The sequence below is a fragment of the Scomber japonicus genome, chromosome 15 (genome assembly GCF_027409825.1).
Source record: "Scomber japonicus isolate fScoJap1 chromosome 15, fScoJap1.pri, whole genome shotgun sequence".
NCBI classification, from domain to species: Eukaryota; Metazoa; Chordata; class Actinopteri; order Scombriformes; family Scombridae; genus Scomber; species Scomber japonicus.
In genome coordinates, this window is record NC_070592.1 from 11,826,080 (window position 1) to 11,841,886 (window position 15,807).

General features: G+C 42.8%; 1 protein-coding gene across 1 annotated transcript in view; it reads left to right on the forward strand.

Annotated features, from left to right (window-relative positions):
- Nucleotides 1–1,128: 1,128 nt before the first annotated feature.
- The window catches only part of nfatc1 (nuclear factor of activated T cells 1), a 40,216-nt gene continuing 25,537 nt past the window's right edge, over nt 1,129–15,807 (forward strand). Inside the window, exons 1-6 of the mRNA XM_053334274.1 lie at nt 1,129–1,261; nt 2,673–3,720; nt 4,066–4,225; nt 9,856–10,058; nt 12,571–12,743; nt 14,287–14,427. Coding sequence (XP_053190249.1) covers nt 1,243–1,261; nt 2,673–3,720; nt 4,066–4,225; nt 9,856–10,058; nt 12,571–12,743; nt 14,287–14,427 — 1,744 coding nt within the window. The 5' untranslated portion in view covers nt 1,129–1,242. The remainder of the gene's footprint in view (nt 1,262–2,672; nt 3,721–4,065; nt 4,226–9,855; nt 10,059–12,570; nt 12,744–14,286; nt 14,428–15,807) is intronic.

A 15,807-nucleotide genomic window follows, 5' to 3' on the forward strand; every position in this document is an offset into this window, starting at 1 on the left:
TTATGTGCAAGATCTGAAGAAAGTTTTATGTTTTATGTCTTATGAAGCGGCACTTGAGCTATACGTATGTTCTGGCATGTCTGGCTCAGGTCACCTGTCCTCCTATCTGCTGCTGCTCCAGCTGCACTCTGAAAACCCAGCAGCCTTACACTGAACATCCGTCTGCTGTTACCACTTGATGAATGACTCTTACAGGGTGAAAATGACAGCAGTTTTATGTAAAATGCTCACGAGGATTAGTCTGCACATAAATCTTGATTTAGGAGATTCCATGTGCAGTTTCTTGCAGCAGCACATTGATAACTCCTTTGCACATGATGCCAAGGGTAGCAGATATTACAGACAATGTGGGTGGAAGCTGCAGATTAATGCTGTTTGTGCTCATTAAGTCAGTCATGGATCATGGGGGCATGGTTTGCCTTACAGGGTTTCTTTTAACATCTGTCACCTAACAAATCATGGTCTTTTATGCTCTGCTGTGTCATTTTTTACTCAAGTTATTCCATTGTTTATATCCAGAAGGGTGTTCACCCTGGCTCAGGTTCTACGGTATTAGCTTTTGCAGGCGAAGTAGAACAGGATGTTTTTCCAATCAATGGAGGTTTGTGTTTGACTCTCCCGTGGCGAGGCTTATTTTATTCATCTCGGAGCCTTCAGGCTTCACGTCCAGCCTCGTTAATTGGCCTCATTTGCCCCTGGAAACCCCACTTAGAGTGAGGATCTCCATTGGATCCACATTTGATGGTCAGACGTTCAGCTGCGTCAGAGTTGGGATGGGCGGTGCTGCGCCGAGGTGATCCCCGAGTTTAAAAAGCGCAGAAGTCCTCAGCGCGCTGGAGCAGTGCGTCATAGCGACCCAGCAGCCAGGATCCCCCGACACAGAGTCAGATATCTCAACACAGCAACGAAAATAGCCTTTCTGAGGGCAAACTTATGTAGCTCAAGTGATGATCTATTCAACGTTTTAATATTTTTGGTCGCATCTCGATTAGATTCTTTCACTTTGGATGCGCGTTGTTTTTTCTTTTTGGAGAAAGAAAAAGCTGTTTTTCGACTAAGCCTATTTTTTGACACTATTATTTCTCATTCGCGTTGTTTGTGTGCGGTTATTCAGCGAGAGGAGAGGATCCTGAACAACAGCTGGGGAATATATAAACTCCGCTATATGGATAAGGAATCGCTCCCCTCTGCAACTGAACTCCGAGTTTGATCTCAGACGTTGCTCCTTACCCCAACAAGAAAATGAAATCTGCTGAAGAGGGTGAGTTTGAGTTTATATTTGCTACTTAAACTTATTATCACTGCACAGTAAAGCTGTTAATGTGGCATTCATTCAACTTCTCATCAGTGTTTGACACTTCACATCCGGATGCGATCCACTGTGATGTTACATTAATTTAAGGTCTTAACTGTATCTTTACTTAACTGTCATTTGAATGTCTGTATTTAGTCAGAATCCATGCAGATTCTAACTGTATTAACGCAGGAGTATGGACAGTCGATGTGTGCCCCTCCCTGCTGGTTTGGGCAAGGTGGGCGTGGCTCATGACTAAAAGTGTTCCCAAAATAGTAAGAATTGAAGCTGTGCTAATGACTGACATGGCATTGTGGGTAACATAGTGAATGGTTTAGAGGCCAGTATTGAGCAGTCATTTGATGGCACAGTCCCTCAGGCTACCTGTTAGGACTGCAACCTCCAGCTAATTCACATCAGTCTAATTATAGGAGACAAACATTTCAGGGCTACTGTGTCACAAACCGCAAGCTGCATTAAATGTAAGCATAATTTTCTTTTATTACAAGGAGTCATATGGTGCAGCACTGATGTCATAGACTTTATGGCGGGGCCCCTAATTCTCTTAAATTTACAGCAGACAGGAGCTGTGGTGACTGCAAGCTGTCTGACTGCATCTGTCTGCCGTTTTCCTCTGTATCAATGTGCTCTACTGTGGTCACATACACCCAGCCTCATGCACAATATAACCACAACTCCCGTTCCCATGTTCCCCCTCCTCGGCCCCTGGTTGTGACCTCAGCCTTCGCCCACAGACAGGCAGAGTTTCATACGACCCAGCGGGAGATTTGGCACGAGACCTTAAGCTTCCCCCTGGTTGGGTACAGCATGCACCTTTACAGCATGCGAATAAACGAATCATGTCCCTCCTGTGTTTATTTTTGATGGCTGTTGGAACATGAAACTGGCCAACAAAAGCATCAGTGTGTGTTTTTATAATGTTACAGTTTATGGTCTGCAGCATGCGCATTAAGTGGCATACATCTGGCAGTGTGAAGTGGAAAAAAACCACCTGGTCTTGCCTTTGGTTATATTTAGACTGGAGTTATTTTTGGCTCCTTTATTCGTGTCGCCCACCTAATTTCCTTCAAACAAATTGAGCCATTCAGATATGTTTTGTGTCACTGGCCTTGCTGTGTTGTAACTTGACTATGCTTGGGGATCTCCATTTGATGAAGCATTAAGTTTTAACCTTCATACCTTCTGCATCAGGAAATAGCCAAGGCTTTATTCAGTAGGCAAGCTCTTCTTTTGCCATTATAGGCAACACTTCTGCAGCAGCTCTCATAAGACCCAACTTGGCAACTGTCTCAGCAAGGGAGCCAGTGAATGTGTGTTTGATTATCATGGTAACAAACTCAATCTGTTTGCCTTCCAGATGCATATGGCTACACGCCAAATGTCAGTCTCTCCCTCCCCCTGGGCAACCCTTGTCTTCCCTCGCAGTACCACAGCCTCCAGTCCAGCCCCACTATATCTGTCTCTGTCACCGAGCCTCAAAGTTATGACACCCAGGATGACATGAGAGCGCCCGGTTACTATTCATCTTCAAGCATCCGCCCAAACGGAGCCCCGACCCTGGAAAGCCCTCGTATTGAGATCACAGCCTACGGTCAGTTTCCTGAGGATGAGGTGGAGGAGAACAACCTTCCTGTTGCGAAACGAGTCAACTCCATAGTGACGTTGACCCTCCCCAGTGCAGATGGATATCGTGACCCCAGCTGCCTGAGTCCGGCCAGCAGTATCTCATCTCGCAGCTGCCACTCTGACGCATCCTCCTATGAATCAAGCTACTCGTACAACTACGACAACTCCCCCCAGAACTCCCCATGGCAGTCCCCCTCAGTTTCCCCCAAGGGCTCCACCCTCACCCTGCCAGGTGATGGCTGCGGCCCTGGTGGTTCCCCACGCCATTCTCCTTCCACCTCCCCGCGCACAAGTGTGACAGATGACACCTGGATAGGTCAGCGTGGTTCCAGGCCCAACTCCCCGTGCGGTGCAAAGAGGAAGTACAGCTTCAACGGCAGCGGAGCATCACACAAGCATTACCCATACTCACCCAACCATTCTCCGGGGCTGTCCCCACAGACTTCTCCTCGTCTCAGCATCACAGAGGAGAGCTGGCTGCCAAACACCAACCAGTACACCAACTCGGCCATACTGGCAGCCATCAACGCCTTGACCACAGATGGAGTGGCTGACCTTGGGGAGGGAATCCCTATGAAGGCCCGGAAAACCAGCATGGAGCACAACCCCACTGTCAGCCTGAAGCTGGAGCCTGGAGGTGAAGAGCTGAGTCCTGGTGAGCTCTGTCAAGATGAGCACCCCTCCAACCGCCTTCCCTTAAAGAAGGAGGGCTACTGTGGCGGGTTTCTGGATGTGCCACAGCATCCATACAGCTGGCCCAAGCAAAAGCAATACGTCAGGTAAAAAGGGAGTGACATTCAAACCTGAGAGAAACAGCTTTTTGTGTGTTCAAGACTTAGCGTAAAACTGCATATAAACTTTGAATTCTTTCTCTTTTTTTGGCAACAGGAAGTATGTGAGAATTTATCCATGTATACATTTAATTTACACATTGGACGCATAGTGAATGTTTAGTAAACAGAAGTAAGTTTAAGGATATTTTAAATTTTATAACAGGTTTATCACGAGGTCTGGCTTATCACAGTGTTCACATTCTGCACATTCTACCTTGATAAGTGCATCTAAAATAAGCCGTCCTCCCTCCTTGTTATGTTGACATGTTGGACGTGTTTTCACACCGACAGCCCATCCTTGCCAGCTCTCGACTGGCAGTTGCCATCCAGCTCGGGCCCATATCGCCTGCAGATTGACGTGCAGCCCAAGTCCCACCACCGGGCCCACTATGAGACAGAGGGCAGCAGGGGAGCAGTGAAGGCCCTGGCAGGAGGACACCCAGTCGTTCAGGTCTGCTATATCAGCAGTTTTTAACTTTTTGGCTAAAAGCAGTGTCTAGTTGCTACCCAATATAACAGGTTGCATATTTCTTCAAGCTGTGAGCATTTAAACCAAAAATCGGATTTTCCCTTTTTTGATTGTGTCTTAAAAATATTTTTAGAAGTTAAAAGAATCCAGTGTTTCACAACAACAAAAAAATGAATCATAAAAAATTGAAAAAAACATCATTTTCTCATTCATCATCTTGCAACTTCTTATGTTTATATTACAAGCCCCTTGTGTATCTTATGTTGGGAACCACTGAGCCAGACTATTCGGTTTCCGGTGATGATTAGACCAACACACGCTACAACCATTATCCTAATTTATTCTCCTTACCTCGTCACTCCTCGACTCAACACTTTCTCCTTCCTGGTTTTCAACTTCATGTGTTAAAACAGACTGTGGCAACATGTGTTTCATGACCTGGCTGTTATGTTATTCAAAGATGTCACATTTCTGAATGGAATACCATAGGTATGCTATTAGACAGACCAGTCCACTCAGTCAGTTCCTGTCCAGACAAGGGTGACTCAGAATTTTCCATTGCGTTGTCGAGTGCAACACAGACAGTTACAAAGTGATGTAGCATGGCCGGTAAGAGCTTAGTCATGAGCTTTAACCACAGTAGCAGTGGTGGTCGGGACTAAAGAAAAAAATGTGGACCACTGCAGATATGTTTTGGTTATAAACCCATCTGGTCCCCCAACCATTACTGCACACAGCTGACCTCAGTCTCTGAATAAATAAAGGGGTCTGCAGCAATGAGTTTGGCAAAGTGAGTGGTAAGCCAGGCTGTCAGTTTAATTAATACCTTTTGACATCTTATTAATACATTACAATGGGCCTACAAGTTTACCAGATGTTCGTCACATATGGGGCAAAGTTTTTCTGTGTTTGCCTTTTGGTTTTAATAATAGGGTTTTTTTTTATAATGTGCAGTTTTTCTCTAAGCAGCTAAAAAGCAGCACGCTCCTCATGTCCGTGGGTTTGAATTGTAAAAGGCTAACATTGCTAAACAGTTATTTAAGACCAAACATAAGCTGTTTTCCTATTCCACATTACATATTTACTCTAAGCAGGCTTTAAATATATAGTGAGCCAAAGAAGTGTCAAAATAAATAAGTATCCTCTATGGAGCCTGACTGATACCAGATTTTTGAGTCCAATTTCTCTTACAATGATTTAAGAATTAAAGCTCAAATCAGTATTTTTTATAATAATAGATCAAATGCTTAAGTTTGTTCAGTTTTTTGTGGAGTTCTGACTCCAAGTGGTCAGAAAACAAATGTGATGACGATAAATTCACCATTTTTTACACACACAACATGAGTTCACTTTTTTAAAATTAAAAAACCTTCAACACTGAATATTTGTAATGAGCAGGACATTTTACAGTTGACAAATAAACGTATCAGTGCTCTCCGGTAGACAAACTCTGTAACATGCCTTTGCTATTTCCGCTGGAAATGTTATAATTGTGACCTCCAGTTCTTTACACCTTGTCATCTTGCTACTGTGTTGAAATGAACTCCAGGGTGTGTCAGTACACCACTGACATCACTGTTGGGTGTGGTCTGAGGTGGAAGTGGGAAATGGTACTTCAAAATGACAGTGCTGTCCTGTAAGTTATAAACCACTGCTATACACCAATATCATATACCTGTGATAATAGAAATGACTGAGAATATAGACCTGGCTGATGTATTGTAGTCAAAGAAGTAAGCACAATGGTAAATCTGTGTGATTTTTGAAATTTAGTTTGAGTAATAGTGTGACAGCTCCAGAAACAGCTTAGAAATGATTAAATGTGTCTGTTCATGGAGATAATTGGCAGTGGTGATGTAGTTTGATTGACACTCCTCAGTGCATCATTACATAGTAGTAGAAAATTAATTAATTACACTGCATAAACAGCATACTGTGATAATTAGTAGATGACAATTAAAAGATACATGCAATTGGGACACCGCTGCAGCCAACTTTCTTTCCCACCATGACAAGCTATCGTGTAGAAAAGGTTAAATTTAATAGCATTTGGATGGAAGTTCTCCGCATGTGCTTTTTGTTGATCAGACATCAGCGGAAAAAGGAAACAGAAGTATTTTGTGGAATAAGAAATTTGGAAACCAAAACATGAACCATCCAACGTGTCGCAACATTAGCAACACATCCGTGCAGGACATGTGTATTTGTCCATGCGAAGGTGCTAATGATTTAATGACAGGGGTCTGAGTTCAAGCCCAGCTGAAATAGAGAGTGTGTTCTCTTTAAACCTAAACCCAAACCTCCCCCTACTTTTCCGCCAGCTACCACCCCAACCACACAGACTTCCCTTTGTTTAGGAAAGTTCCCGTGTGTACGACTGACATCATCGTGCGCTGCGTCCTGCGGAGGCGGCAGCAGCTAAACCACACACGTTTCTGGCAGTCTCTGATGGAGATGTTGGAGGGAGCCTCAGACAAGGCAGCCCCATCTCTGTGACTTCCTGATTACATGGTACACACAGCGCTGCAACCTCTGCTGCGGACGCTGGCTGACGAAGCCTCTCTGGCTTGTCCCGTCGCTCCTCTGACTCAAACCCTGCCCAGACTTTACAGAGTTTATTCTGGAAGGGCCTGTTCTGTGTGGTTCCTTTTTCTCCACCTCCAACATCCAGCACAGCTACGTCGGCTGTTTTCTGTTCTTTTTCAGTGCCATCGCTGCTGCTGCTGCCTGCCTCAACCACACCCGCCCTTACGCCAGCACAGACTGAAGTATGCCCCTCTGAAGTGCTGTGTGCAGTCCTCACCGCAGTTAATGCTCAGGGTTTCATACTGCACTTTGGTGGAGTGGAAATACCCCCTATTCAAGTCTGTGAGGTCTCCGTTTTTCTTTGTCTGAAGTCATAAGCTTCCCGTTGCTTAAAAGACACATCAAACCAGCTGTTTTGAAGTGCATTTTTGTAGATCTGAACATTATTATTTTGGAGTCATGTGTCTTTTGCGGATTCTTGGCTTTCAAGCCTTGTCATCAAATTTAGATTTCTGAAGAACGTGTAATTAACAAATATCACGTGAAGCAAACAATGTGATGGGATGAACTGTGGGTCAAACTAGGCCATCGGTCTCTTTACAAATCTGAAATCCAGGATGGCATATGTGTGTGTTTTTGCGTGTGTGTGATCATACTTTTTAGAGGTGGGAGGGCCCGTGATAGGAACGGAGAGGGAGCCCCCAGTCACCCTCACCCCTTTCTCACTCCTCTTTGGTGCCTTGAGCAGCCGGAGTCTCGGAATTCCTCTTGTTGGTGATAATATGAACTAGGGAGGGGCGTCTGTATTGCCAATGTCAAACTGCATGCGAGGGGGAGCGCTGGATTTACATGTAGTGGTATCAGAGTGATTTAATTGTATCAATAAATTATAACTGCTTCATAAAAACACAGGATTCAGATCACTTAAAGGGTGAAAAATGGAAGAGAGTACATTTGCTACTTAGATCATGTTATACTTTAAAATGATGAATGAAAATGCCGACACGAGCGGTAAATGTTTCTACGATTGCATGCTTTGTGAAGTTTTGGAAGCAAAGCAACAGCTGAAAGCATTCAGATGAGATGGAGTATTTCTATTTCCCTAGACTATGTTTCTGATAATAATTCAAAGCAAATAATCCGTAATCTGTTAGTAATTACATTTTGAAAGGAGCCACCTAACCTTGCAAGCGGGCTACCTCACTTCATCACACTCCTTCCTGCTGCCTAAATAAACAGCATTGCTAGGCAGCAACCCATTTCCTTACACAAATATACACGGCTTTTGCAGGCTCTTAACCCTGACAGGGATCCTCCTCCAAATCACATGTTGTGCCTCCCCGGTCTGAGCATTTTACTCTCGATGTGGGTACTCCTCGCCTCGAGTGCTCCTCTTATGTAAGTGAAAACTGTGGTCTTCGTTTCAACATTTCCTCACCAATCGTTTCAGCTGACACTCTTACCCACAGTGGCGTATAATTAGTTGGGGTTCAGTGTCTGCCTCTATAACCTTTTGACAGAGTCTGTGGATGCTGATGTGCACATATTTTTCATTTAAAGACATTAAATTTGTCTCCCAATGTTGGTTTTGACTCATAAGGTCTCATTATTACACTTACATTTTTTTTCTAATTTCATCTTTTATGGCTCAAGATCAGAAGTCTGCTCTTTGTGAAGTTACGCAACCAATTGTATTTTAGTTAAAAGTTATTACTGAATATATTTGAATAACTCTCCATGCAGAAAACAGTCATAACACTGGACCTGGCTGTCCAACAATATCAGCTTCTAATTCAGTGTGAGCAGTTCAAGTGCAGCAACTGCCTGTTTTTAATGGAAAGGACGGAAAGATTTTTTAACTGAAGAGGAACAAATGGCTGAAAAGAGGCAGAATTTTGGAAAATGTAATAACTTGAAATTTTAATTGGGTTTTTTTTCCCCCAATATATCATTAATGTATCATTCCGTATGGTGGAATGTGGTGAAATGCAAAAACCACCTCTATTTACATTCACATTGCATGGTTGATTGATGAAATTTTCAGTGTAAACCAACATTAACGGGGTGAAACAGACTCACATATGCAACACAGACACACCGCTCCACCGTCTTCGCTGTCGTTTGGTTAGGAGGAAGGTTATACGTTGCAGCCTTAACATCTTAAATAACATTATAAATATATATATATGTAACACTATAATATAAATAAGTAAATATGAACAATTTGTCCATACACTACTTTCAATCACATTAAATTAATAAGTACATTCCACTTATTTCTTCTTATACCCTTTGTGGTTCACTCAGTTGTTTTGACTTCTAAATGCTAAGTATTCTGCTCTAATTTCTCACCTGTCACACTGTATGGATAACATACATAACTTTCAGACCGTGTGTCAGTAGTAGCCGCTGTTCTCAGATTTCAGCCTGTGGGTTTGGGCTCCATGCCTGCACTCTGCTGTCTGGGTGGTTGAGGTCATCCTGGCAGGAGGCCTCCTGTCAAGTAACACCTATGGAGGTCTGGGAGTACTTTAGAAGCTCTGGGATCAGCCCGCCAACAACAGCAAGCAATACTTCTGTACAGTCTCCAACTCAATCGTGCCATTCGGGATCATTTTACTGATAAAGATCAGAGCAGGGTCACTACTGAGAGTTTTCTTTGACCCTGATTGACCGCGGCTTGGTGGGGCTGACAGGACCTTGACTTTGCTGAAACACTGGCTCAGTCTTGTCACAAGACAAGCAGCGCTCACAAATCACAATGCTGCTCACTGTAGGTGGGTGGTTTTATTGCCCTCTGGCAGCGGCTGCCCCTGAGATTCAGCTACTGTAGGATCAACATCTTGGAAGGCCTGATATGAACTGATGGAGGAAGTGTACATAGGCCACTGGTAGTAAATTAATGAAGATGAAATGTTAACAAAATCCTCAATAGGCACTTTGTTTGAAAACCATTGCATTGATGGCCTGACCTCTGAAAGACCTTGGTTTGTTTTTTTCGACCGCATGCAAGTGGGTGCATTGTTTATTTTTTATAGAAGACATGACTTAACCACAACTGCATCTTTTCTTTCTCCGCCTCTTAGCTGCATGGTTACATGGAGAGCGAGCCTCTGACCCTGCAGCTGTTCATTGGCACAGCTGACGACAGGCTCCTGAGGCCTCACGCCTTCTACCAGGTTCACCGCATCACCGGGAAGACGGTGTCCACCCCGAGCCACGAGGCCTTGCACAATAACACCAAAGTGCTGGAGATCCCGCTTTTGCCGGAGAACAACATGCGGGCCATGTGAGTTATATCAGGGACTCTACTTACCCAGTCAGATATGAGTTGGTGAATTGTAATTGTTAAAAGATAGATACATCTTGTTTAAGTGTTTTTGGTTTGGTCTGGTTTAAATGAGCTAGCTAATGAAAAGACAATTCCACATCAAGTCTGGAATGACTCAAGACTTGGATTTGCCCCAAACGACTTATAAATAACCCCAGATGTCTTGGTTAAAACTGGCAAGAATCTGGTTGAAAGGTCAGTTATGTGCAAGCAAGTCTTGTCTCGTGTCATTGAAGCTATGTACAGGTCAAGTCTCAAGTCCACAAAGGCAAATCCAAGTTAAAGACAAACTTTGCTGCTCCTCTGCTCTCTGTCTGTGTGTCTATTTGAGTGAGGTTGGGGCTCAGCTACACACTCATACACACTCGTGTGTGCTTCAGCTGCATTCACACAAAATCTGGCAATGTGGCACCTTCCAGCAGGGTTGTGCAGAGATGGGGGCATGTTTATTTGTGTTTTAGAATGTATTACCATGAAAAAAATCAGAAAATAATATGTGTTTATTTGAATCACAGCTCTGCTCTTGCTACTGCCACTCGCTCTCTCTTCGTTCACTTTCTAGCTGGCTCGTCCACCACTGCTCTCTCCCACTCTCTGTCGCTCTGCTCTCAGCTTATTCTCGTGCAGTTAAGCCGCAGAGGTGGAGCCATCTTTGAATGCTGTATTTACAAACACTAACCAACAAATCCTGTATAGTGTACCTTTAAGTCTCATGTAATTTGAGTCCATATTAATGTTTCAAGTTATTTTAGGCAAATCCATGTGATGTTTTTTAGTTATTTGAGACAAGTTGGTGAAGGCAAGGGAAATCTCAAGTCATTAAAGACAAGTACAAGTCAAGTTGCAAGTCTTCGAAAGCAAGTCCATATCGAGTCTTGAGTCGGTTGAGATTTAAGGGGAAGTTCAAGTCAAGCCACAAGTCTTCATAAGTAAACTGCAGTCCAGGTGCAAGTCTTGAATGAGAATGTTGACCATTTCAACGGAGTTGCTCTACCAGTTTTCCACCTGGCTAAATTTTGCTCCTCTTGGGCCTTTAAAGGCATGTTAGATTACAGTTTTTCTAAAAAAAGTTGACACTATGGACATAAGAGCATGGTATCTCATATTTGCGTGCCCATGAGCGTGCATGCCTTCTTGTGAGTGTTTGGGTTTTGAACGTGATGCCCTCTGTACACAGACGAATGGCTTTCCCATTTTTATAAGCCTCAGTGATCAGATTACTGGGGAAACTCAAAGCTGCTAACAGGGACGTTGGGTTTGTGTCTGAGCTGCAGGCAGTAGCAGGCTGCTAGCATCAGCACTTTCTTTGCCTTTTAATGGATGTAACACATAAGCTCCCCTTATACAACGACTTCACCTCAGGATATGGCTTCTCTTTTCTCACGGAGGGCACGCCTCAGAGTACTTACAGTATAGGCCAGGGATTTGTGCGAGATTTATTAGTTTTGACACATAGTCCAGTGTGACTTACTATGCTGTTGATGTTTTATTATGTGGTATAGAATACAAGCTTTATTTTAATTCTGAAATGTTTTTTCTTGATGATTTAGGAGCATGCGTCTTAAATTAAATCATTAATCAACCTCAGTCTAGATTTTTCAAGCTGATATGAAGCCACAAATATTGTTGGTCAACTTAGTATAACCCTAATTAACTCTTCATAAATTAAATTAGTATACTGGAGGGCCTCTGGTATCATAATGTCCTTCTCAAAGTTTTTCTCAGGCACTGAACGGACACCTCAGTATGTGGTTTTGCACTCATTCTGTCTGTGTAGGCGGAGAGCCGAACAGCTGGGCTCCTTAGCATCAACACCTGATTACTTCGCCAGTGAAGCAGACCCTGGTGTCTGGCAAGAAGAATGTCAGGGAGTGTTCGAATGTGTGTAAAAGTTGACATTAACTAGGCTTTGAGGAATGCGGCATCAAGTAGCACGGCGATGGAAAAGCCAGAAACCGTTTGGAAAGGCTCTAGGTATTTAAGTATGAAAAAGTTAGTTGAGTTGCAGTGCAGACAGAGAGTGGTGGGGAGGAGGAGGAGGGGGCCTTTTATTAAGTGTCTGATGATGGCGACTTAAACACTGTATAAAAAAATGATTATTACAGCCAAGTCCTGGCTGTGAGATTTGTGGACAGAGATGATATTTTGGGACGATCTCTTGTGGATTATATGAAAGATATTCATTATGTAATAAACGTTCCCAGACATTTGTGTCTATAGAGTTTTGACTTATACCCAAGAGTAGATGCATTGAAGTGTAAAAGCTGTATCAGGGGTAGGGGTGTTAATCTTCTGTTGAAATGACTGCAGCCTCCTTCAGGACTGTTTGAGAGAGTCCAGATTAAAATACCTTATAAATCACAGTCTGATTAACTGAGAAAGTGTAATATATGTCAAAAATGCACGTGCTGATTTGCCTTGTGGATAAACTCCAACTTGACCTCTTCACTTTGTGTCTTCACAAACGCAGAATCGACTGTGCAGGGATCTTGAAGCTGCGTAATTCGGATATAGAGCTGCGAAAGGGGGAGACCGACATCGGACGTAAGAACACACGTGTGCGGATGGTTTTCAGAGTTCACATCAACCAGGCCACCGGGAGAACAGTGTCATTGCAGGCTGCATCAAACCCCATTGAGTGCTGTGAGTATATCTTTGATTTTCCTTTTGTAGTAGTGAATAATCAATTTACTGGCTTCCAAAAATGGGATTGAGACCCTTCTACAGGTTTGGGAGATTAATTTTAGGGGTTGCAACTACGAAATAGAAAAAACATCTGCTGCATTGTAAAACACTGGATAGCTTTACCATTTCTGATCTCTAATAATAACTCAAAACTAACAAATCTCAGATTAGAAGGGAAAAAATTAAGCTGTGATAAAACTATTTATAATTCATGGCCATATGGCACATGTGACCAGGGGACGAGATCACAAGACAGAAAAGTTGGGAGGGATTGGATTAATCAATTAGTCAGTAGCCAAAAACTTTGACAATTGATTAATCCTTCAAGTTATTTATCAAATCCCAGTTCACTGATTCCAGCTTCTCAAATATGAGGATTTGCTGCTTTTCTTTATTTCATTGCTGTAAATTAAATAGTGTTTGGTTTTGGACTGTTTAACAACTAATCTGATATGACAAATTATTCACAAAAAAAAGCATTAGGCTAATGAATAAAATAAAAATAATTTGATGTAGCCCTTTAACTAGATACACTGTAGAACCAGAACTGCATGCAAGCTGCATTTGACTTTGCCAGGATTTGTCTGTGTAAAGGCTATTTGGGCTTTTGCTCGATAAACTTCATTGACTTTCTGCAGCGCACTGGAGTTGACCTTTCACTGGATCGGGATAAACTCAGGCAGATCAACCACTTCATGTGGTTCTGGCAGTGAGAGCTGCCATTGAGATTAAGTCTTATGAGGTAAATGAAAGACAGTAGTTAAACCATGATCTCAGCCCCTTGAAATAGACCATTGTTAGTTTCTGAACGACTGCCACAAAGCAATTGTTTCTGACCAAAATTCACTTTGTGAGTGAGGCAGAACAACAGACAGTGGGAGAGAAACAGAGAGATGTGAGGAAGAGTGATGGTTTCCAAAGAAGACCAGGAATTAGAGTTTTATCAAAATCAGAAAGCAGAAGCATCAAATTACAAAAAGAGGATCCTCGCCTGACAAAAGATATTGATGTTTTATTGAACTTATATTTATTTATCCTAGTTGATTGCAAAGAAATTATAGATGCCTTTCAAAAGGGCGGCCTGGCTAAGACATGAGCATTATATTTAGAGAGGAAAGGTTTGCAAATATTTCATAGCAAGGAACAGATCATTTTGGAAAAAAACTAAAAGTGAGCGAGGAATGAGCAGAGCAAGCCAGAACGTAAGAGAGTGAAGTAAGACAGTCACAGAGTTGAAAGACACTCTTAAACCAAATATTTGGGAGAAAACATCCTCTATAGTTGAGGAAAACACAAATAAACATATGAAGCCTCTCCCTGCTTACTGGCAAAGAGGTATTTTAATTTTAAGATGAAGAGGTTGAGGTTTACAGTTTTACAGAGAGGTCTCTGAAAGCTGTCTAGGTAGTGATTCAGCCTCGGTCTGGATGCTCAGGTCTGCATGGGGAGTGGGTGTGTATTAGCTGAGCGATGAGGCCGGTTTCTGTTTTCCCTCCTACAGCCCAGAGATCGGCCCAGGAGCTACCGCTGGTGGATAAGCAGAGCTTGGAGACGTGTCCCGCCCCTGGAGGGGAGAGGATGCTCCTCGACGGACACAACTTCCAGCATGACTCCAAGGTGGTGTTCGTGGAAAAGGCTCAAGGTAAAAGAGGAGGAGTTTTTGGAGTCAGTGCTTCATCGTCTCAGTGCAGCTGTGTGTATGTGTGTGTGTCTGTGTGTGTGTCTGCCTCTCTCCGTTGTTGGAGAAACCCCAGGACTACTCCCTCCCTCCCTCCCTCCCTCCTCTCTCCTCTCCCCTCTCCCCCCGCCGTCAAAATATCCTCCATCCTGCCAGAGTGCCACATGTGGTGCACATTAATGCGCCGTATTTTTAACCCACCAGATTTACATTTGCAGAAGTTTCCATTGCCTGTTCTGCAGAGGAATGGGTCACAAATGCAGAATGTATTGTGTGTTTGTGGGTGGTTGTGCACGTGGTGTGTGTACGTGCACGTGTGCCATGCATCAGTATTTATTTCTCTTTTTTCTTACTTTAAGCCGTTTTGGTTTGGAGGGAGAGGGGACTGCTCCCAGATGTTGATACAACGAGGTTTACAAACAGCAATTTCCTTGATTAGCTTTAGCAAAGCAACGTGAGGTACGGTTTGGGCCAAGGCTGAGCAATGTAAACACGTGTGATCCTATCAGCCTAGTGACTCATTCAGAAAAGAGGGAAGCCTTTTCATTGTTCCACCTGTGAAAGGAAGAATCCAAGGCTCCGTCTGGCAATCCAGCAGCCCCCTCCAGCACTATACAATGAAATAGTAAGATTGTTTATCAAAACAAGAAGTGATTGTATGAGTGCAGGCCTTGTTCCACTCTTTCTGACCCCTTTGATTAATGCTGATCTCTTCCTGAGAGGAGGCCAGATTAGAGTTTCTCATGTACCGTTTTTCAGAGGTTGATTTAATGTCACTGGCTGGCTTCAACCTCAGTTGACAGAAACAAAGAGCCACCTTTTAGAGCATGAGTTAGCAAACTAGTGAAGGCAGACCTCCAGTCATGACGTATCTTCTTATCTTAACTAGAAGCCCTTATAGCCTACTCATTAGATGAGCCAACAAGCTAATGTTGGTTATTCTGAATACTTTAGTTACGGTTTCATTACTTTGACTCAATGAGAGTGCATTTTCACTTTACATTCTTTCTTAAAATGTAAATCTGTTTTATGAAGCATTACAAGTAACTCTAGATCATGCATGAAGCAGAATATAATTAAAATACATTGTTTTACTGTTTTCTGGTTATATCACTACAGTATATGTAAGCAGAGTAAAGTCAGTCCAGAAATCAGTACAGAGGATAAAAGGACATTTAATTGTTCAACACAGAATTACCATCCTTTAATGAATAATGTCTAATATATCAATAAATATCAGGAAAGGGAAACATAAAGTAAATCTTGACAGTCCTCAGGTCAAAGGTTAAAAAAAAGAACCTTGTAATAATAATGTCAATCCTATAAAAATATTTTTTTAATCAG